This window comes from Mobula hypostoma, chromosome 9 (genome assembly GCF_963921235.1).
Source record: "Mobula hypostoma chromosome 9, sMobHyp1.1, whole genome shotgun sequence".
Classification (NCBI taxonomy): Eukaryota; Metazoa; Chordata; class Chondrichthyes; order Myliobatiformes; family Myliobatidae; genus Mobula; species Mobula hypostoma.
In genome coordinates, this window is record NC_086105.1 from 150201717 (window position 1) to 150226621 (window position 24905).

Here is a 24905-nt window from a genome sequence, read left to right on the forward strand (position 1 = left end):
AGGTTCTAATGTGAGTTTATAATCACTCTGAGCATTGTGAATGTTTGAATTCTCTACCTCGAAAGAGCTGTGGGAGTGAAGACCCAGCTGGCTGGGGTCAACTACAGACGTTGTATCTTACCTGTATATGTAAGCCAGGGCAGGATGATATGGAGAGCAAGCTGCTGCTCATGTAGAGGGCTACCCCTCTCCACACAGCTGATGAATCCAAAGGAAAGGCAGACACCGATGCAGCTTGGCACCAGTGGCATTGCCGAAGTTGCCAGTCGGCGTTGAACTCAATGAAGGACTGCCCTAGAGACTGCAGCTCCAGTTTATTCCCAAAGCCTTCCTCATGAGTAGGTACAGCCGCAAGGCAGCAGAGGACTTACTGATTATACCCAATGACAGTTTTACCACATTAGGGGGAATGGGGAGAAATCAGGAAGTGATGTGAGGCCAGGAATGGATCAGCCAAGGGGCTGACTAGCTATCCTTGCTCCTCTTCTTTGTAGGTCATTTAAGTTAAAAATATCAGCCGTCAGATTTAAGCATCACTGGCAGACTTAGTAGTCATTGTCCAGGTTTAAGTGTCGTTGAGACAGGGGTTGTGAATTGCCTTCTTGAAGCACTAGTCCTTGTAGTGAAAGCGTTCATAGAGCTGTTACAGGGCTTTAACCAACGATGACAGTGGGACAGCAACATTTCCACATCAGTAACATGAACACATGGGAGGGGAGCTTGAAATAAAAACTGGAATTGGTTATTATTGTCACATGTACTGAGATACAGTGAGAAGCTTGTAAAATGAATATATTGAAGTAGTGAGTGGACCTGCAGGGAGAAGCTTGCCATGAGTCGCCACCTCGCACCTATCTTCTATTCTTTTTTGTTTCCATCTATTGCTCAATATGCATCGACAACCTGTTATTTGTGTTTTAGAAATGAAAATGCCATTAATCTGAAACACAAGCAACCTCCAACAAATGTAACACTAGAATGAAAGGGTTACCATATGAGGAATGCCTGGCAGCTCTTTGACTATATTCCCTGGAGTTCAGGAGAATGAGGGGGGATCTCAGAAACATTCCGAATGTTAAAAGGCCTGAACAGATCAGATGTGGCAAAGTTATTTCCCATGGTAGGGGATGCTAGGACAACAGGGCACGACTTCAAGATTGAAGGAAGCCAAGTTAGAACAGAGATGCGGAGAAATTACTTTAGACAGAGGGTGGTAAATCTGTGGAATTTGTTGCCACAAGCGGCTGTGGGGGCCAAGTCATTGGGTGCATTTAAGGCAAAGATAGATAGGTTCTTGATTAGCCACGGCATCAAAGGGTGTGGGGAGAAGGGAGAGGAGTGGGGATGACTGGAAGAATTGGATCAGCCCCTGATTGAATGGTGGAGTGGACTCGATGGGCTGAATGGCCTACTTCTGCTCCTATATTTTATCTAATAGAATGGACTGGGGCTGACCTTGGAGTGACTCTATCTGAACTGAAATAAAATGGGAGCTGGAACAAGTTACTTAGAATTTATTGCATAGGATCAGCCTGATGAGAGGCCTGTCTCCTCTGTCTCCCTACAGAAAATGATGAAAAATAGAGGCAAGGCAGCACGAGTACGAACAGCTGATATTTGGGTCTGTTCAGGCAACCTGCTGCTGATGGTATCTCCAGCCAGGTGGTAGAGATTGTAGGCATAAGAGGCACTGCCAACCCTCAGTAATTAGAATCACAACACTTTACAAGACAGTTTGCACTGAGGTTCAGAACACTTTTACTCAGCCCCACACTCTTGGTGTTGGTCACAATTCCACAAGGACCTCGATTTCAAAACCAACCAAACTTCCTATTTAAAATCATCCATTAATTAACTAGTTTCATAAACCTTTTCGGCAAAAGGTGTCAGATCCAAAGATCTTTTTGAGGAACAGCTGGGCATAGGTATCGATTATAACTGATGTTTCCATGACAAACTCTGCCTTCTTCATCAGGGATGATGCCTGGGCATGTCTAGTCTGGTGTTATTTATACCCCTGTCGTCTGTCCCTCCTGACTGGCTAATCCTCATCCAATCAGTTTTCCACTCTCCCACCTTGTTTACAACTGAATTTCACTTCTTACTTAGAGCAAAACCTTTGTCTTTGTTAAAATTCTTTTCCTCTAGTTTTATTTCAACGGCTTCCTTCACCAGGAGCTCCCAAAAGCCACTGGGGTGTTAAAGCAGTTTTGTGCTGAAGTCATTCCTAAGGCCACCGCGAAAACAGTGTTCTGCCACTGCCGATTTCTCTGGGCATCCAAATGGATACAGCTCCTGTGCTCCTTGATGCAGGTTTCCACCGTGCGTCCCATCTCGCTGATATACACTGCTCCACATTCACAGGGAGCTTGTCCTGAGTCCTGCATAAGCTGTGATTTTATTTAAGAAAGAACTGGAATTTGATTGTAAACAAGGTGGGACAGCAGAAAACTGACTGGATGAGGACTAATCAACCAGGAGGGACAGACGACGGGGGTATAAATACCAATGGACTAGAGATGCCCAGGCATCATCCCTGATGAAGACGGCAGAATCTGTCATTGAAATGTCATTTGAAATCAATACCTGTACCTGAGTGGAAGCCCGAGAAGAGTTTATTTGCCATATATGTCAGGAAAGCACGAGATCCTTTTTCATCTTTTTGAGGCTTTATAAGGTATTGGTCAGACCACACTTGGAGTACTGAGAGCAGTTTTGAGCCCCGTATCTGGATGTGCTGGATTTGGAGAGGATCCAGAAGTGCACTCAAGAATGATTCTGTGAGTGAATGGGTTAATATATGACAGGCATTTGATGGCTCTGGGCTTGTACCTGTTCAGTTTAGGAGAATGAAACCCGTCGAATATTGAAAGGCCTAGATAAGAGTGGATGTGGAGAGGATGTATCCTACTGTAGGTGAGTCTATGGCTCAGAATAGAGTGACATCCTTTTAGAACAGAGATGACAAAGTCTTCTTTAAGACAGAGGGTGGTGAATCTGTGGAATTCATTGCCACAGATGCTTGTCCAGGCCAAGTCACTGGGTATATTTAAAGTGCAGGCTGATACAAATTTCACGTCACATAATAAACCTGATTCTGATTCCTGATCAGTCAGAGTGTCAAAGGTTATGGGGAGAAAGCTGAAGAATGGAGTTGAGAGGGTTAATAAATCAGCCATGATGGAATGGTAGACACCCGATGGGCCGAATGGCCCAATTCTGTTCCTGTTACTCATGGCGTTTCATTTCTTTTGGTTTGTTCATTGGGGATGTTATTGACCTATCTACCCATAAGAGTCTTCTTACTCCATAACCCGTGCTTGAAACCTCCGGCCCTTTGCACTTACTTTGACAGGTTCATTTACCTGGTGAACATGTTGAGGAAGGTCTGGATGATCTGTTCTGTAAAGGGAACTCCCATCTGCACCCTGAGGCCTTGGAACAGAGTGAGGAAGAAGCTGAGCATCTCATCAGTGATACCTGAAAGAGACAGGGGATGCCGGGGTTAGGCTCCAAGAACCCTCTTTCATTAACACGTTGGTCGGTGGTCTAGCATTGCAGGATGGCGTATGGAGCCAATACGACGGGAACAGCTACACAACCACTTTCACTTCATGGCCTTGAAACCGGAAACTGGATTTACAACTGCAACTACTGTTTAATGCCAAAGTCCTTTCTTGCCTCTGAGATATTTCTAATTGGGGGCCAATTACACACAACACTGACAGGGAGGGTCAAACTGGTAGGGACAGTCAGCAGCTTTCAATTCCTGGGTGTGTGACATATCAGATGACCTGCACTAGGCCCAGCACACAGATGTAATCACAAGGAAAGTGTTCCAGTGCCTTTCCTTTCTTCAGTTCAGAGGTTTGGCTTGACACCAAACACCAGCAAAACGACGTACTGTTGAAAGTAAAAGACCCTGAGTGGCTTGGTATGGCATTTCAAATGTGCAAGAACGCAAGAAGCTGTAGAGGGTCACAGACTCTGTCCGTTATATCATGGGTAGATTATTCGCCATCACTGGTAGTATCTACAAGAGGCACTGCCTCAAGACAACAACCCTGACAAAGGCCAAGCAGCAGGAGGTTCAAGAGTCTGACGTCCCCCCCCGGTTCACAAACAGATATTTCCCTGCAACCATTTGATTCTTAAACCTGCAAAATCCAAATCAGTGCAGTTCAGCAACACTATAGCCACTTTGCACTATAATGGACTTCCTGTTCTAATTGTTTTCTTTCATCTAAATATTTTGTATAATTTATGTTTTTCTTGTGAAGGCTGCTGCAAGAAAGCTTTTCATTGCCCCTGTGCAGATGGACACAAACCCATCTGACTCTGGTACTTCAGGCAGTGGAAGGCCCCTCCCGTGAGACGTGGGATCTCAGGGTACCAAACAGTCTTCCTAATGACTACATCTAGCGGAAGTGCACCCAGCTGCAGCTTCTGACAGACAAAACCAAGAAGCTGTAGTTGGAACTGGATGCACGCAGGAGGCTAAAATCCTCACACACGAGACTTTTACTGAGGTGGTCACACCCCACCCAGAGTACAGGCTTCAGAAAGTAGACAGCTGATGACCAGAAGAAGGGGAGTAGGCAGTAAGTGCAGGTTCCCCTGTGACCATACCCCTCAGAAACAAGTATAACCTTTTCGATACTGCTGGGGGACGACCTATCAGGGTACAGGAGTAGCAGCCAGGCCAACGGCACTGTGGCCACCTCTGAGGCTCAGTGGGAAGCGTAAAGTCACGTAGAGTGGTTGTGATAGAAGACTCAATAGTTAGGGGGACGGACAGATTCTGTGGCCGCCAAAGGGATGCCAGGATGGTGTGTTGCCCCCCAGGTGTAAGGTCCCAGGTAAAAGGCAAAGATCTACAGGTGTTGCAAGCAAAAGTGTTTGAAACACAGATCAGGCAGCAACCATCTCCTATTTCAGAAACAGAACTAGTATCACTGAAATATGTTGTAAAATTTCTTGTTTCAACCAACAGTATAGTGCAATACATCAAAATTCTATAAATTGCAATAAACTTACAATAAAAATTACAATACTTGTAACTCTACCCCCTCCACTGCAATTAACAGCCCGACCACCACCCTTGGGTGTCACCAGCAGTCACATCCTATCACAGACATTCCCTTTGTTCCTTCCACTCCCACCCCTTCCCTGCAACTGAAAAGTTGCTGAGTTTTCTCAGTTTCTGATGAAAATTTACCAGACTGAAGACTTAACCCCTTCTCTCTTCACAGAGAATGCCTGAGTATTTTGAGCAATTTCTGTGTTTATCACTATAAACAGAAGACAGCCTTACCAGGCTGGTGAATGAAGACTGGGAAGAGGGCCAAGGAGACCTGCACCGACTCTTGAAGGGACTGGTAACAGATCTGCCGGGATTTGGTCACCTCCCCAGAGATGTTCTCCACGATGTACCTCAGGATACTCAGGGTATCCTGTACAATCACTTTTGCTGAAACAAACAGATGAGCAACTTAATAAAGCATATCAATTTAATACAGAACAGTTACGTTCTAGAAATACTACTAAAAGCCCCCAATGTTCAAAAGGAAAGTAGGGCATCTTATTTATTTTAAGCACAAGAGGTTCTGCAGATGCAGGAAATCCAGAGTAACACACACACAAAGTACTGGAGGAACTCAGCAGGGTCAGACAGCATCTACGGAGGGGAGTAAAAAGTTGACATTTCCAGCTGAGACCCTTCATCAGGATGCATCTTATAATAATATGGATGTCCCAAACCCGGCTGCAAGAGGAGGTTGTTTGGGCTTGGGGCTACCAACCCCATCCAGTAAAAGCCCAGTGCTACAGAAATGCCAAAGGAGCCCTGGGGACCTCATCCCTGAGAGAGGAAGGATTTCTGGAGATGGACTACACCTGGGGATATCTTGAAAGACTGGCCCAGGATACAGGACGCTGGCAAGCTGCTGTCGGTGGCCTATGCCCTAGTAGGATTAACAAGATGATAAGGGATGAGGGAGCATATCATTCCCATTCAAGCTACTCTGCACATTGGCTTCCCGTATCTTTTAGAATTGATTTTAAAGTTCTCAATGGTCTGGGACCAGAGCATATCAGTTTCTTTTTGGTTTTATCATCCTGTCCGAGCTCTCAGGTCTTCTTCCGACATCTCTTAAAGTTAAACAATCTTCCCTCAAAAGAGAATCAGCAGGACAGCTTTTTTGAACTACATTGAACTAAACTGCGGAGCTCAATACCTAAAACTATAAGGGATGCAGACTCAGTTGGCACTTCTAAACATCATCTCAAAACCTGTTTATTTAACCTTGTTTTTAACTGACATCTTTGTCTTTTATTTTCATGTTTGTACATTTACCCCATTGCAAAGCACTTTGAATTACATGGTCTTTAAATAAATAGCAATTATTGTTACTACTACTCCTGGCTTCTGACTAACCTTGTCGGTACAAGACAACTACAAAAGGTTTAAATGCATTTCCCTAAAGTATCCGATTTAAATACCCCTTATCCCCCTCATGCCAGGTTTAGAGTTTACAGGACAAAGCACAAGATTCAAGATTGAAGCTAATTTATCATGTATACATTGAAACATACAGTGAAATGCTTCATTTGTGTTAGCTACCAACACAGCTGAGGGTGTGCTGGGGGCAGCCTGCAAGTGTGGCCACACATTATGGCGCCAATGTAACATTCCCACAATGCTTGGCAGAACAACACAGAACACAACAATAACAAATCCCTCCCTTGCACACACACAGTCCTCCAGTGGGCTTGGGCAGAATCTGCCTTGGTTCGGGCAGCAGAAGAGCAATTATACTTAGGGAATTAAATCTCACACACAGGATGGTTGCAGGAAGATACTCACTGTCTCCCAGACCCACTTTGCTTTGCGACAGTCCGGCATTGTGCTTGAGCTGGCGATATTCTCGGGTGAGGGTTGAAATAAGGTTGGCATGATTGGTTGAACGGACAGCCCACTGCTGCTCACTCTCGGGAAGGTTTGACCACGGTAACAGCAACATGTTGGACAAGGCCCGACACACCAGCACCTTACCCTGGTGGGAGCACAGGCACAGCACCCGTATCAATGTATTGAAACACAAACGATGGAGGCAACTATCAGCTATCATCTCTGCTGTTCTCTCATCTCCCCATAGTTCTCATCAATACACAGGTACATAGTGCACAATCTTCTTCCGAAGAGGGTTCAGCAGTAGCCCTGGGCTCTGTCCCCACTCATACGGGCGATGGAACAGGTTGAAAAGGCTGTTAAAAAGGCAAATGGTGTCCTCGATTTTAAATTTATGGCAGTATAACTAAGTTTGCCGAGGCAAGTGAAAATAAAAGCATTGGTTAATGTGGTGTGAAGGATTAGATCACTACACTTTAGGAAGGTATGCAAGGTCTTAAAAGAGCATTACTCTAGGGCGGAGGGCTTTGGTTGAAGAAATTAGAGATTGTTGTGAGAGATGGCGAAGGAAGCTTTGATTCAGATGCTGTTAAGTCTCCTGGAGTTTGGATAAGGATCCAGTACTGACCAATTTTGATGAAATACTCTTTCTGCATATCCCATGCTTTTCACCCTCTCTACTTGAGTTACATGACTGGATCGTTAACTGTTTTATTTAATGTATTATAATTATGTGGTTACCAGGTTAAATTTAAAAAGAACTCCAGCTCAACTAGGAGCAAGAGCTGGTTCAAAACTGCTCACCATTCATCTGCTACAGCTACTGCTGGGTCTGAGCCCAAAAACACAATCAAGCAGAAGACTCTGTCTGCCTCACATAGTAAGCTTGGGCTTAATGTCTGGAGTACTGCCAATGGGAGTTGAAGTGGACAGCTCAAACTGGGGCAATTCTCTAGTTCATCATGTGGGCACGTGGCCAAGTGGTTAAGGTATTGGACTAGCTAACTGAAGGTCGTGAGTTCGAGCCGCAGCCGAGGGAACGTGTTGTGTCCTTGAGCGAGGCACTTAATCACACATTGCTCTGCAACGACACTGGTGCCAAGCTGTAAGGGTCTTAATGCCCTTCCCTTGGACAACATTGGTGTCGTGGAGAGGGGAGACTTGCAGCATGGGCAACTGCTGGTCTTCCATACAACCTTGCCCAGGCCTGCACCCTGGAGAGTGAAGACTTTCCAGGCGCAGATCCATGGTCTTGCAAGACTAATGGATGCCTTTTATTTATTTTATAGTTCATCAATGCTGTCAGAATGAACTGATAAATTGGATTCAGCCATAAATAAAAACAAGTTAACCATAATGGAATGAGTAAACTCAATGGGACAAATTGCCCAGTTCTGCTCCTATTCTGCAGATATAAAGCAACAACACTTGTGCATGAATAAACATTACATTCTGATTGTTAAAGTTATCCTTAAGGTTTTAGACAATGATGCAATTAGGAATATTTCTCAGACAGCCAGCAGTTTTTAATCAATTAGCCTTGGCCAGCTGTCTCAATTACTATCCACCAATTCATTTTCACAAACGAGAAAATCTGCAGTTGCTGGAAAGCCAAGCAACACACACAAAATGCTGGAGGAACTCAGCAGGCTAGGCAGCCTGAAACATTGACTGTACTCTTTTCCAGAGATGCTGCCTGGCCTGCTGAGTTCGTGTGTGTTGCACAAATTTATTTTGCCCAGCTTGCTGAAGTTCTCTAACGTACCTCTTGGGGGAGCTGGCGAGCAGAGCCGTCGGTGATCCTGTCGAAGATTTTCTGTACGGCTCGGATCCTGACCAGGAACACTGGCCGTACAGTGGTGGCCAATGACAGCAACAAATGGCACGCTGAGAGCAGCAGCTTTTCTGGCACCTGCAGAGACAATTCAATCTGGAGCATGAAGCTTTCTCGATCTTCACCCTCAACTACTCACTTCAACAAGGCAACCTCAGCCAATGTTACATTGGAGTAAGATGTTGTAAGTAACGTAAATTACTGCGCTGGCAGCCAGTGTTTGAATACTGACTCCAGAGATGTGAATTCAACTTCCATAGAGGCAGCAGGGGAAATTTAACTTCAAGTAATTAAATTTAACTAAACTGCAATTTAAAAGTAAATCTAATTTTATTAAGATGGCCATGAAACTGCTGGAGGAATATTAAAGTGCTTCAGGGAAGGAAACCCAGGGAAGCACCCTTACCTACAGGTCCACAGCCTCCTCTTCTGCCATGATGAGGCCACCCTCAGGATGGAGGAGCACACCTCATTAGGTATCCTCCAAACTGATGGCATGAATGCCGATTTCTCTTGCTGGGAATCTTTTTTCCCTCCCCCTCCTCTCTTCTACTCCCCACTCTGGCCTCTTACCTAATCTCCTCAGCTGCCTATCAACCTCCCCCTGTTGGCCCTCCTCCTTCCCTCTCTCCCATGGTCTACTCTCCTCTCCTATCAGATTCCTCTTCCACTCATCACCTCCCAGCTTTTTACTTCACCCCCCCTCCCCTCCCTCACCCACCTGGATTCAGCCATCACCTTCACCTATCTCCTACTCCTCCCCTGACCTTCTTCCCCCTTCCTTTCTAGTCATGATGAACGGTCTCAGCCCAAAAAGTGGACTGTTTATTCCTCTCCATAGACGCTGCCTGACCTGCCAAGTTCCTCCAGCACTTTGTGTGTGTTGTCCTTACCAAGGCTGTCCTCACATGGTTTCAGACCTCTAATGTAGACCATACTTAACACCTCCTCTGTTCAGAGACAGACAGACACTGAAAGTCCTGGTGCTGTCCTGTGTTCAGAGGGACAAGAGGCATAAATCTAATATTGTACATCAGCCAGGTAACACCGTCCCTATTGTAAAGTATGGTGGAGGTAGCATCATGCTTTAGGGATGCTTTTCAGCAGCAGGGACTGGAAATCTGGTCAGGATTGATGGGAAGATGAATGCTACTAACTACAGAGAGATCCTGGATTAAAAACCTGCTAGTCTCTGTCAGAAAGCTTAAACTGCAGAGGAAGTTAATCTTTCAGCAGGACAACAACCCAAAGCACACTGCCAGAGTAACCACGGTGACTTCAAATGAAAATAAATGATGTCCTTGAGTGGCCCAGTCAGAGTCCTGATCTTAACCCGACTGAACAAGCCCTCAAGATTGCTGTCCACCGCTGCTCCCCCAACTCACACGGAGCAGCTTGAGCAATTTCAGAAGGAGGAATGGGCAAATTTTGCTCCATCACGTTGTGCAAAGCTAATGGAGACTTATCTAAAAGACTACTGGTTTTAATAGCTGCAAGAGGTAGTTCAACTAAGTACTGAGCAAAGAGGATGAATACCTTTCAACTTACAGTTTCTGAATTTTTAGTTTTACATGCTTTACAATTTCCCCTGTCTTTTGGGCTTTACTGTGGGGGAGAAAGAGCATTTGGTTCACAAATACAAATTCTTTGTTAAATTGATCAAAATCCCGGGTTGTAATATTCATTATTTGAGCAAAGGGTTGGGGGCTGAATACTTTTACAGGGCATTGTAAAATGTTCTGTTGGCGCTGGAATGTGAAGCGACACTTGCAGGCTGCCCCCAGCTCATCCTTCCGTCGTGTTGGTTGTTGATTCAAATGACGTAATTCACTGTAGGTTCCAATATACATATGATACATAAATAAATCATCCTGAATCTGAATCAGTGAGCTGGTAACTAGCTTCAGCCATATCTACAGGAAGAAATTAACCCTAAAAAAGGTAGGTGATACATCCTCTGCAAACTAGGAGGAGAACTAATGTTATTGAGTCTTAGTCATAGACCACAAGAGCACAGAAACATGCCTTTCGGCCCATGTAGTCTGTGCCAAACTGTTATTCTGCACATCCCCATTAACCTGCACCTGGACCAGCGCTCTCCAAAAATCTCCCATCCATGTACTTATCCAAACTTCATTTGAATGTTGAAACCAAACCTACATCCACCACTTGCAATGACAGCTCGTTCCATACTCTCACCACCCTCTGGAGTGAAGAAGTTCCCCTCATGTTCCCCTTCAACATTTCACCTTTCACCCACAACCTCGAGTTCTAATCTCAACCAACCTCAGTAGAGAAAAACTGCTTGCACTTACCCCTCATAACTTTGTATATCTCTGTCAAATCTCCTCTCATTCTCCTATGCTCCAGGGGAAAACAAAATCCTCACCTATTCAGCCTTTCCCTATAAGTCAGATCCTCAAGACCCAGCAACATCCTTGTAAATTTTCTCTGCACTCTTTCAATCTTATTGTATCTTTCCTGTAGGTAGGTAAGCAAAACTGCACACAATTCTCCAAATTTAGACTCATTAATGTCTTGTACAATTTCAAAACAACATCCCAACTCTTGTATATGTTACTTTAATTTACGAGAGCCAATGCGCTAGAAGTTCTCTTTACGACTCTATCTACCTGCAATGCCACTATCAGGTCAGAAAGGTAGGGTCTTTCATCGCCCCAGTGCCTCTCATAACACACAGGAGTGTACAGAGCCCAGCAATACTCCCTTTGCAAACTAGGAGAGCCGACATTACCTTGCTTATAGCTGAACACAGCCAACACTTGTGCCAAAAACATCAGTTAGCTTCTCCAAGAAGTTCCCGACATACCTTCAAGCTGATGAGGGGAGCAGTGGCCTCCATCGCAGTGGAAATGAGAGAGACGAATTGCTCAGGATTTTGCCGCTGCACCTCACTATAAAACTGTGCCAGCCAGTGGGAGTATGCCTGTAATGCAGCCAGTGACTGAGCATGGCTGGAAGACAAGATTAGAAAACAAATTGTAAGGCAAATCGGGGTTAGACTGCAACTTGTTTCCTACTTTATTCAGAATCAATGTAGACCCCAAGGTGAAGACAGCTTAGAAGTGAACCACTCCTTACTTCCACCCTGAACTACCATCTAATTATATGTGGTATGTCACAGAGAAGTACATCACTGAAACAGGCCCTTTGGCATATCTAGTCCACGCCAAAATCATTTAAATTGCCTACTCCCATTGATCTGCATCGGGACTGTAGCCCTCCATATCTCTACTATCCTGTACCTATACAAACTTGTTAAACGTTGAAATCGAGCTTGCATGGACCACTTGTGTTGGCAGTTCATTCCACACTCTCACAATCCTCTGAGTTAAGAAGCTTGCCCTCACATTCCCCTTAAATGTCTCATCTTTCACCCTTAACCCATGATCCCTGGTTGTAGTCCCAACCAACCTCAGTGGAAAAAGCCTGCTTGCACTTACTCTAAATATTCAGTATAGCTCTGCCAAATCTCTCAATCTTCTACGTTCTAAAGATACAGTCCTAACCTATCCAACCTTTCTTTCTACAGTGCTCTCTTGGAAGTTTTCATGTTTCTTTGTTTTACAACATTGAATCACCGTGGATTTAATTTTGCTTTTTTGACACTGATCAATAGAAAAAGACTCTTTTGTGTCAAAGTGAAAAGATCTCTAACAAAGTGATTTAAATTAATTACAAATATAAAAAACAAAATAATTGATTGCATAAATATTTACCCTCTTTAATAAGACACACCAAATGATCACTGGTGCAGCCAATTGGTTTTAGAAGCCACAAAAATAGATAAATGGAGATCACTTTTTGGCGACCTGTGTGCAGTCAAGGTGTTTCAACTGATTGTAGTAAAAATACACCTGTATCTGGAAAGTCCATCTGCTGGTGAGTCAGTATCCCAGCAAAAACTACACCATGAAGACAAATGAACACACCAAGCAACTCCGCAAAACGGTTATTAAAAGCACAAGTCAGGAAATGGATATAAGAAAATTCCCAAGTCACTGAATATCCCTTGGAGTACAGTTAAGTCAATCATCAAGAAATGGAAATAATATGGGCACAGCTGTAAATCTGCCTAGAGCAGGTCATACAAGAAGGGTCAGGGAGGCCACCAAGAGACCTTAGGCAACTCTGGATGAGTAACAAGCTTCAGTGGCTGAGATGGGAGAGACTGTGCATACAACAACTGTTGCTCGGGAGCTTCACCAGTTGCAACTTTATGGGACAGTGGCAAAGAGAAAGCCACTGTTGAAAAAAACTCACATGAAATCTTGGCTAGAGTTTGCCAGAAGGCATGTGGGGGACTCAGAACCTTTTTCCAGCTGAGTTCAATGGTCTGGTGAAACCAAAATTGAGATTTTTAGCCATCAGATTAAATGCTATGTTTGGCGTGAAGCATGGTAATGGCTGCATCATGCTGTGGGGATGCTTCAATGCATCAGGCCTTGGAAGGCTTGTGAAGGTAGAGGGTAAAATGAATGCAGCAAAATTCTAGAGGAAAACCTGATGCGGTCTGAAAGAGAACTGCAACTTGGGAGAAGATTTGTTTTCCAGCAACACAATGACCCCAAGCATAAAGCCAAAGCCAAGGAATGGTTTAAAAACAAAAAAGTTAATGTCCTGGAGTGGGCAAGTCAGAGTCCAGACCTCAATCCAATTGAGAATTTGTGGCTGTATTTGAAAAGGCTATTCATTCACAATCTCCATGCAATCTGACAGAGCTTGTAAAGAAGAATGGGGAAAAATTGCAGTGTCCAGATGTGCAAAGCTGATAGAGATGTATCCACACAGACTCAAGGCTGTAATTGCTGCCAAAGGTGCAAACTACTAAATACTGACTTGAAAGGGGTGAATATTTATGAAATTATTTTGTGTTTTACAGTTGTAATTAATTTAGATCACTTTGAAAGGGTCTTTCTCTGTTGACCAGTGTCAAAAAAGACAAATTAAATGTTGTGAAACAATAAAACATGAAACTTCAGTGGGGGGGGGGTGAATTGTTTTTTATAGGCATTATAACTCAGGTCCTCTAGACCTGGCAACATCTTTCTATTTTCTCTATACTCTTTCAACCTTGTTTACATCTTTCCTGTAGGCAGGTGACCAAAACTCCACACAATTCTCCAGATCAGGCCTCACTAACATCTTACACAAGTTCAGCATAACATCTCACCTTCAGTACTCAATACATGTATTCCCAGATCTCTCTGTTCTACCACACTCCTCAGTGCCCTACCGTTCACTGTGTAAGACCTACCCTGGTTGGTCCTAGCAAAGTGTAAAACCTCACACTTGTCTGCATTAAATTTCATCTGCCATTTTCAACCCATTTTTTCAGCTGATGCAGATCCCTCTGCAGGCCATGATAGCCTTCCTCACTGTCCACTACACCCCCTAATCTTGGTGTCAACTGCAGATTTGTCGATCCAGTTAATCACATTATCATCCAGACCACTGATACAGATGACAAACAACAAAGGACCCAGCAATGACCCCTGCAACACACGACTAGTCACAGGCCTCCAGTCAGCATGACGACAATCTACTGCCACTCTCTGGCTTCTCCCACAAAGCCGATGTCTAATCCAATTTACTCCTCATCCCGAATGCCAAGTGACGGAACCTTCTTGACAACCTCCCACCTGGGACCTTGTCAGATGCCTTACTAAAGTTCATGTAGACAACATCCACTGCCTTGCCTTCATCCACTTTCCTGAACTTCCTTGAAAAACTCTTTAGGATTGGTTAGACATAATCTACCATGCACAAAGCCATGCTAACTATCCTTAATCAGTCCACGTCTATCCAAATACTTATATATCCAGTCCCTTAGAATACCTTCCAATAACTTTCCCACAACTGATGTCAGACTAACCGGCCTATATTTTCCTGGTTTCTGCTTAAGCCTTTTTTAAGCAGCAAAACAACACTGGCTATCCTCCAATCCTCTGGTACTTCTTCTCCTGTTACCAAGGACGTTTTAAATATCTCTGCTAGGCTCCCAGCAATTTCTGCATTTGCCTCCCATAGGGTCCAAAGGAACATCTTGTCAGGCCCTGGGGATTTATTCTCCTCTGTAATCTGTACAGCATCCATGAAGTTGATGCCACTTTGCCTCTCATTTCCATAGACTCTGCACCTACCTCCCAAGTAAATACAGATGCAAAGATTGCAAAAATCTCTCCTGTCTGTTTTGGCTCCACACTTGGATTACCATTCTGACCTCCCAGAGGACCAATTTTTTCCCTTGCAATTCTTTTGTTCTGAACATACCTGCAGAATTCCTTAGGATTTTCCTTTACCAGGTGTGAACTCCAGAAAGCCATTAAGGGCCCCAAGAGGCAATATCGAGCCAAGTTGGAAGCACAGGCTAACCAGAGGGATGCCAGTAGACTATGGCAGGGTCTAAGTGAGACCACTGGGTGCAAGGAAAAGGCTGGGAATATCAATAACTGTGGCGCTTCTCTTCCTGACGAACTTAACGTATTCTACGCGAGATTTGAACAGAAGAGGAGCGTCCCGCTTCCTCCGGATGAACCGGACCTGGTGGCATCGAGATTCATTGTCACCGAGGAGGACGTTAGAAGGGCCTTCCTGAAGATAAATCCAAGGAAGGCGACGGGCCCAGATGGCGTCCCAGGACGGGTTCTCTGGGCCTGTGCAAGCGAGCTAGCTGGAGTGTTTGCTGACATCTTCAACTGCTCCTTGCTTCCTTCTAAGATCCCCTCATGTTTTAAGAAGGCAACGATAATCCCAGTGCCGAAGAAGAGCAAGATGGCATGCCTGAATGACTATTGACCTGTGGTTCTGACATCAATTGCCATGTAAGTGCTTCGAGAGATTGGTTATGTCACACATCGACCACAGCCTACCAGTCAACCTCGATGCTTTGCAATTCGCCTACCGGACCAACAGGTCAATGGCAGATGCCATCTCTCTGGCCCTACATTCCTCCTTAGAACACCTGGAGAATAAAGACGCATACGTAAGGCTCCTTTTCATTGACTACAGCTCTGCCTTTAATACCATCATTCCAAATAAACTGATTCCTAAGCTCCGGAACCTGGGCCTTAGCACTCAGATCTGCAGTTGGATCTTCAACTTCCTCACAGACAGGACCCAGGCTATAAAAATAAGAGACAAGCTCTCCTCTACAATCACCCTGAGCACCGGTGCCCCACAAGGCTGTGTACTCAGCCCCCTGCTGTACTCACTGTACACCCACGATTGTGTAGCAAAGTTTCCATCAAACTCAATATATAAGTTTGCTGATGACACAACAATTGTAGGCCATATCTCGGGTAATGATAAGTTTGAGTACAGAGAGGAAATTAAGAACCTGGTGGCATGTTGCGAAGACAATAACCTATCCCTCAACGTCAGCAAGACGAAGGAATTGGTTGTTGATTTCAGAAGGAGTAGCGGACCGCCAACCCCATTTACATCGGTGGTGTGCAAGTGGAACAGGTCAAAAGCTTTAAGTTCCTCAGAGTCAATATCACAAATGACCTGACTTGGTCCAACCAAACAGAGTTCACTGCCAAAAAGGCCCACCAGCACCTTTACTTCCTGAGAAAACTAAAGAAATTTGTCCTGTCCCCTAAAACCCTCACTAATTTTTATAGATGCACCGTAGAAAGCATTCTTCTAGGGTGCATCACAACCTGGTATGGGAGTTGTCCTGTCCAAGACTGAAAGAAGCTGCAGAAGATTGTGAACACGGCGCAGCACATCACACAAACCAATCTTCTGTCCGTGGACTCACTTTACACCGCACGCTGTCGGAGCAGTGCTGCCAGGATAATCAAGGACACGACCCAACCAGCCAACACACTTTTCATCCCTCTTCCCTCCGGGAGAAGGCTCAGGAGCTTGAAGACTCGTACGGCCAGATTTGGGAACAGCTTCTTTCCAACTGTGATAAGACTGCTGAATGGATCCTGACCCGGATCTGGGCCGTACCCTCCAAATATCCGGACCTGCCTCTCGGGTTTTTTGCACTACCTTACTTCCCATTTTTCTATTTTTTATTTATGATTTATAATTTAAATTTTAATATTTACTAATTTTAACTATTTTAAATATTTTAATATTTAATATTTGTAATCCAGGGAGTGTAAAGCGCAGAATCAAATATTGCTGTGATGATTGTACGTTCCATACCAATTGTTTGGCGACAATAAAGTAGAAAGTATAAAGTATTTTGTCTGCTAGGGCAACCTCACATCTTCTTTAAGCCCTCCTGATGTCTTTCTTCAGTGTTCCCTTGCATTTCTTGTACTCCATAAACACCTCATTTGTTCCTACCTGCTATGTACCTCCCTTTTTCTCTTAACCAAGGCAGCAATATCTCTTTGAAAACCAAGGTTCCCTACACTTGTGATTTTTACCTTTTTATTCTGACCGGCACATACAAGCTTTGTACTCTCAAAATTTCATGTTTGAAGACCTGCCACTTTCCAAATACACCTTTGCCAGAAAACAGCCTGTCCCAATCCTCGCTTCCCCACCATTGAGCACATATACATGAAACGCTGCTGCAGGAAAGCAGCATCCAATATCAGGGACCCCCACCACCCAGGCCATGCTCTCTTCTCACTGCTGCCATCAGGAGGGAGGTACAGGAGCCTCAGGGCTCACACCGCCAGGTTCAGGAACAGTTATTACCCCCCTACCATCAGGCTCTTGAACCAGAGGGGATAACTGTACCTCACTTGCCCCATCATTGCAATGTTCCCACAACCAATGAACTCACTTTCAAGGACTCTTCATCTCATGTTCTCAATACTTACTTATTATTATTATTTCTTCTTTTTATATTTGCACACTTAATTGTCTTCTGCACTCTGGTTAAACGTCCTAGTTGGGCAGACTTTCATTGATTCTGTTCTGGTTACTATTCCATAGATTTATTGAGTATGCCCACAAGAAAATGAATCTCAGGGTTGTATATGTGTACTTCGATAGTAAAACTTACTTTGAACTTTGACTTACAACAGCCAATAACCTGTTCACCTTTTGGATGTGGGAGGAAACCAGAAACTTAAGCATTCATAGGGAGAACATACAAATGCCACACAGACAGCACCAGAGGTCAGGGGTGAGTCTGGGTCTCCGTAGCTGCGAGGCAGTTGTGCACTGTGTGGCCAGGATGCAAGTTCTCCCCGCTCTGGTGGCTAAACATTTATCCCTCAACTAACATTGCCGGAACTGATTAACTATAAATTTTTATTGCTCTCTGTGGGCTCTTTCTGTATAATTGGCTACTAGTAAATAACTGGCTAAAGAACAAAAGGACATCCTGTGGTCATGAAAGACAAAGCGCAAAAATCAACATTTTTCCTTTAACAAAAGAAATAAAATGAGCTGATTAAGCCTGTTGCACCATTCATTATGACCATGACTCTTACTGCTTCAACACTTTCCTGTCCCATCTCAAACCTGGACCAGACGGAACACACCCCAGGGCTCTGAAAAAGGTGGCTGAAGAAATTGTGGAGGCATTAGTAATTTTCTTTTCAAGAATCACTAGATTCTGAAATGGCTCCAGAGGACTGAAAAATTGAAAATGTCACTCCACTCTAAGAAGGGAGGGAGGCAGAAGAAAGGAAATTAAAATTCGGTTCCTATGTCTTATGGTCTAATACACGCTGACACTTGTAATATCCAGACATCGATCGCTGTCTTCAATACAATGAGTGAAGAAATCTAACCCCACAAGGAGGAAACCTCAGAGGGCTGCATCACCCTAAATTAGTCCAGCTATTTTTTCTGTAGCACACTGAGTAAGCACACAGAGGAAACGACGCACTGTCATGGACACCCACCGTTACCGGTCTCTCTGATAATTTCAGGTTATGAGTTTTTGCTACTACAATCTCGGGCTGCTGATCAGTCAGTCAAATTCATTGCAGAGTAAGGCAAAGCAGTGGAGCTACATCTTTTTTGACAAATTTATTTGCTTTCTGTTAATATGTCAGCAGATCAGCAGAAGAGTGGCCCATTTTGTCCACATACAACACAGGTTCAGTCGGCAAGATTGACAGCATACTTACACATCGATCAAATCGGGCTTCAGCACAGACGGTACAGCTGTCTCCATATCATACAGCTTGATACGCGACCCATACAGTGTCACCTCCACCAGCCTGAGAAACAGCAATCACACGCAGGTCAGAAACAAATCAACAGAAATATACTCATTGTAAGGGGACGGTCTGGATCTTAGTAGGAGGAGATTCGCCCAAATATCCGTTTTAATGTGGACAGAGGTATTTTCAAAAATGCCTAGTGTGGACGCCTGTTGTTTTTACGCAAAAACGGCGTTTTCAAAATTATCCAGTCTAGTGTGGACATAGCCTGAGACTATCCCACCATAGGAAACATCCTCTCCACATCTAATCTATCAAGGCCTTTCACCACTCGATAGGTTTCAATGAGGTCACCTCTGATTCTTTGAATTCTAGTGAACATGGGCCCAAAGTCGTCAAACACTCTTCATATGACAAGCTGTTCAATCCTGGAATCCTTTTCGTGAACCTCTTTCGAACCCTTGCCAGTGCTTTATAAAGTTTCAACATTACATCCTTGCTTTTATATTCTAGTCCTCTTGAAATGAATGTTAACATCACATTTGCCTTCCTTCACCACAGACTCAATCTGCAAATTAACCTTCAGGGAATTTTGCACAAGGACTCCAAAGTCACTTTGCACTTCAGTTTTTTGTATATTCGCTCCATTTAGAAAATAGTCAACCCTTTCATTTCTTCTACCAAATTGTATGACCATTCACTCCTCAACACTGTATTCCATCTGCCATTTCTTTGCCTATTCTGCTAATTTGTCTGTCCTTCTGTAGCTTTACTGCTTCAAAACTACCTGCTCCTCCACTTATCTTCATATCATCTGCAAACTTTGCAACAAAGCCATCAATTCCATCATCTAAATCATTGACATATAACAAGAAGAATTGGTCCCAACACAGTCTCCTGTGAAACATCACTTGTCACCGGCAGTCAGTCAGAAAAAGCTCCCTCTATTCCCACTCTTTGCCTCTTGCCAATCAGCCACTGCTTTATCCATGCTAGAATCTTTCCTGTATTCTACAGGCTTGGAGCTTGCTTGGCACCCTCAAGTGCCGCACTTTGTCAAAGGCCTTCTGAAAATCCAAGTACACAACATCCACCGATTCTGCTTGTTATTTCTTCAAAGAACTTCAACAGATTTGTTAGGCAAGATTTTCCCTTGAGGAAACCCTGCTGATTACAACCTATACTATCACACACCTCAAAGTACCCTGAGACCCCATCCTTAATAATCAACTTCAACATCTTCATAACCACTGAGATCTGATTACCTGGTTTATAATTTCCTTTCTTCTTCTCTCTCCCTTCTTAAAAAGTGGGGAGACATTTGTAATTTTCCAATCTTTTGGAACCATTCCAGAATTTAGTGATTCTTGAAAGATCATTACCAATGTTGCCACAACTTCTTCAGCCACCTCTTTCAGAACTCTGGGGTGTACACCATCTGGTCCAGGTGATTTATCTACCTTCAGACCTTCCAGTTTCCCAAGAATTTCCTCTCTAGTTATGGTAACTTTACATACTTCATGCCCCCCCGACACCTGAAACTTCCACTGTACTGCTAGTGTCTTCCACAGTGAAGACTGTTACAAAATACTTGCTCATTTTGTCTGCTATTTCATTGTCCCCTATTACTAATTGTCCAGCACCATTTTCCAGCGGTCCAATGTCCACTCTCGCCTCTCTTTTGCACTTTTTGTATCTGGAGAAACTTATTATTCTCTTTAATATTATCGGCTAGCTTACTTTTGTATTCCATCTTTACCTTCTTAATGACTTTTGTAGCTGCCTTCTGTTGGTTTCTAAAAGCATCTCAATCCTTTAACTTTCCACTAATATTTGCTCTATTATATGCCCTCTCTTTGGCTTTTATGTTGGCTTTGATTTCTCTTGTTAGCCACGGCTGTGTCAGCTTTCCTTTAGAATACTTCTTCCTCTTTGGAGATGTATATATCCTGTGCCTTCCGAATTTCTTCCAGAAATTCCAGCTATTGCCACTCTGCTGTCATCCCTGCCAATGTTCTTTTCCAATCAATTCCAGCCAGCTCCTCTCTCATGCCTCTGTAGTTCTCTTTACTCCACCGTAATACTAATACATCTGACTTTAGCTTCTCCTTCTCAAGTTTCAGGGTGAATTCAATCACATTATGATCACTTTCTCCTAAGGGTTCTTTTACTTTAAGCTCTCTAATCAATTCTGGTTCATTGCACAACACCCAATCCAGAATAGCTGATCTTCTAGTGGGCTCCTATTTAATAAATTAGAATTGAAAATGGTGGAGATACTCAGCAATCTGGGCACTGTCTACAGACAGAAATAAATGGTAATATTTAAGTCCGAAAGCTTTAGTGACTTTTACAATTTCTTGTTCCTTTCTTAATAGAGCCTCACTGACCAGCTGAGTATTTGGCAAATATCAACACAAGACAGTCTGCAAATGCTGAAATCCAGAGCAACACACATAAAATGCTTGAGGAACTGCAGGCAGCATCCATGGAGAGGAATAAACAGTCAACATTTTGGGCTGCAAACCATCATCAGGGCCTCAGCATGAAACTTCAGGATGCATCATCAAGGACCCCCACCATCCAGACCATGCTCTCTTCTCGTTGCTGCCATCAGGAAGGAGGTACAGGAGTCTCAGGGCCCACACCATCAGGTTCAGGAACAGTTATCAACCCTCAACCATCAGGCTCCTGAACCAGCATGGATTATTTCATTCACGTTAACACTAAACTGATTCCACAACCTATGGACTCACTTTTAAGATCTCTACAAGTCATGTTCACAATATTATTTTCCCTTTTTTTAATGTATTTGGACAACTTGTCTCTTGCACATTGCTTGCTTCTCTGTCATTGATTGTGTGTAGTTTTTCAATGATTCTATTGTGTTTCTTTGTACTTGCAGTGAATGCCTGCTAGAAAATGAATCTCAGGGTTGTATATGGTGACATAAATGTACTTTGATAATAAAATTACTTCGAACTTTGAAAGTTTATTTCCTTTCATTGCTGTCCGACTTGTTGAGTTCCTCCACAACTTTGTGTGAATTTGGTAGACATTTTTTTAAAAAAGATTTTCTGCATCATTTAAAGCAGAATAAACAGTACAGCCCACAAAAGATCCCACTAATCCAGCAATCAGTGGCAGGCTGAATTGACCCTGCAGGTCACACAAACAGGACCAAGAGGTTCAAGATAGACATTAATACAGAGTTCTCCACCCACCCAGCTGCAATCTGTGGTCAAATGCCTATTTGCTACACAGCTAACAAACAAGTCAAAAGGAGGACGTCTTACCTTTCAACTACGCTGAGTGCATCATTAAACCTGGCAGCAAAGACGTCGCCGATAAAGTACTCAGCCAGACGACCACTAGTCTGAAGGAGCGAACTCAGATCACGTAAAGAGCAATGCAAGCGGCGACAGTCATTCTCTGCTGTAATATTCAGCCTGTGAACTAAAGAACAATGTATTTGTATTGAATGGTCAAGGCACACAATTATTCATCAGCACAAGCAAAGGCAAACATGCAATCACTACAGCCGAGGCTCCTGCACCCCTCCTTAGCCACTTCCGTCAGTAGGCACAGTGATACCACCTTGTTAATACCGCCACCAAACTGTAGAAGCCATTCCCAGTTGAAACCAATGCCCATGTCACCAACTGCTAGTAAGGAGATACTGATCATATTCCCTTCTCACCACGGTAATCAAGGGCACAAGGTTTAAACGCCTGAAAGTACATACCACCAGGCTCAAGAACAGCTTCTATCCTGCTGGTACTAGACTCTTGAATGAACAGTTTAAAACTTAAGACCCAAAGATATAGGAGCAGAATTAGGCCACTTGGCCCATTGAGTCTGCTCCACCATTTCATCAAGGCTGATCCAATTTCCCTCAGCCCCAGATCCCTTCATGCCTGACCAATAAAGAATCTATCAACATCTGCCTTAAATACACAAAAAGACCTGGCCTCCATGGCTGCCAGTGGCAAAGATTCACCACTCTCTGGCTAAAGAAATTCTTCCCTCATCTCAGTTCTAAATGGATATCCCTCTATTCTGAGGTAGCGTCCGCTAGTCTAAGGCTCCCCCACCATAGGAAACATCCTCTCCGCATCCACTCTATTGAGGCCTTTCAACATTCGATAGGTTTCAATGAGATCCCACCCCACCCTTCTTCTGAATTACAATGAGTACAGGCCCAGAGCCATCAAACACTCCTCATATGTAAGCTTTTCAACCCCAGAATCTTTTTGGTGACACACACAAATGCTGGAGGAAGTCAGCAAGTTTCTGGCTACTATGCAAGAGAAGCTTCTCACTATATCTTGGTAGATGTGACAATGATAAACTAAGGCATCCAGTGTGACCCTTCAGTTTTCTCCTTCTACTGGTGGAACACTGATGTAGGTAATACGTGATGGTCTGTGACGAGGTATGTTGGCAAACTGGATCAAGAATTGGTGATAGGTGGCAGAGAATGGTGGTCAAGGGGTGTCCAGAAATCTCTAAGCAGTGGTGTACTGTAGGAACCTGGTGCTGTGCACACTGCTTTTGTCATATATAGAGATCTATACTGTATAAATGACTTGGATGACTTAGAAGCTTGCTGTCAAAACAAAAATTGGAGGAGTAGCAGATTGCAAAGAAAGCTGTAAAATAGATTAGGTGGGATGCAGATCAGCTGGAAAGTTAGGCTGAGTCGTGGTAGATGGAAGTTAATCTAGACCTGAGTGAAGTAACGTCAAATCCTAATAGGCTAAACACAATAAATAACAGGGATCTCAGGATTTCTGACATACAGACGTCCTAATTTCCTTTAAAATGGTGACAGGTGGATAGGATAGTGAAGCGAGCATTTGATATGGACCTGACAGAGACCTCAGGATTTCTGACGTACAGACAGACTGTGAAGTTCAAGTACACAGTTTCTTTAAAATGGCGACACGTGGAGAGGGCAGTGAAGAGAGCATTTGATATGGTTGCTTTCTTAGGCCAAGGCACTGTGTATCGGAGCTGGGATGTCACATCGCACCTGAAAAAAACACTGGTTAGGCTACACATGCAGTACTGCGTACATCTCTGCTCACCATACTCCAGGAAGCATTAGAAAGAATACAGAAGGAATTCATTATGGCGTTGTGTGGAATGGAGGACTGCAGTTATATAAAGATAAGGTTTGGACAGGCTGGAGTCATTCACACATAGGATGCCGAGGGATGACCTTGCTGAGGTTTATAAAACTATGAGCGGCCCAGAGAGAATCTTTTACCTAGGGTGGGGGGGTGTAAAACTAGAGGGCATATGTTTAAAGTGGAAGGGAAGAGATCTGTAGGAGACCTGAGGGACAGGCTTTTCCCCCACAGACACTGGTGGGTAGATGCACTCAGCTGCCGGGGAATGGTAGAGACAGAGACGATTACAAAATTTGGTAAGTTCTACAACAGGAATGAAGAGAAGGGTTTGGCCTAAAGCAGGCCAATGGGATTACTGTAAAAAGGTGTGGATGAGTTGGGTCACAGGACCCATTTCTGTTCTGTACGACCTCATGATTCACCTTGCATCAATCCTGCCCAATCAACATAACAGTTTCTCTGTAAAATTATCGAGAACATTTCTCCAAAAGCACTGGCGCTTAATCTCCTTTTATATTCACTTGCTCCAATCGTGGGAGATTTAGTCTCACTATTTAACAAGTCAGTCACTTGCACCATTAATTTGTTTTGTGGTTTCAGCACTAAAAGGTTAAGTATATTTGTAAAGATAAATACTTCTGATAACAGCCAGCGTCAGTAGAGTTGCTTGCTAAGAGCAGACTAACCACTTACCTTGTCCAGAGGTTACAACGAACTGCTGCAACCCTAGATAAACCTCCAGGTTATCCTGCAAGATGGGAAACTAGGGACAGAAAAACAAGAAGTAAACACCACTCAAAGGAACAATCTAGAAGAATTTATTGCATTATTTGTGAGGTTATTGCAGGGAAAGCAGTGGATAATCAGGGACCTTCCTGCTTTCTGAAATAGTTCAATTTCAGCTAACAGTGATG

At 43.7% G+C, this 24905-nt stretch overlaps 1 protein-coding gene across 1 annotated transcript in view; it reads right to left on the reverse strand.

Annotated features, from left to right (window-relative positions):
- xpo6 (exportin 6) overlaps window positions 1-24905 on the reverse strand; it is a 160590-nt gene that overhangs the window by 18378 nt on the left and 117307 nt on the right. The window contains exons 12-19 of the mRNA XM_063059477.1: window positions 24685-24754; window positions 22153-22312; window positions 18821-18913; window positions 11575-11719; window positions 8676-8822; window positions 6866-7055; window positions 5315-5470; window positions 3366-3480 (exon numbers count right to left, since the gene is read on the reverse strand). Coding sequence (XP_062915547.1) covers window positions 3366-3480; window positions 5315-5470; window positions 6866-7055; window positions 8676-8822; window positions 11575-11719; window positions 18821-18913; window positions 22153-22312; window positions 24685-24754 — 1076 coding nt within the window. The remainder of the gene's footprint in view (window positions 1-3365; window positions 3481-5314; window positions 5471-6865; window positions 7056-8675; window positions 8823-11574; window positions 11720-18820; window positions 18914-22152; window positions 22313-24684; window positions 24755-24905) is intronic.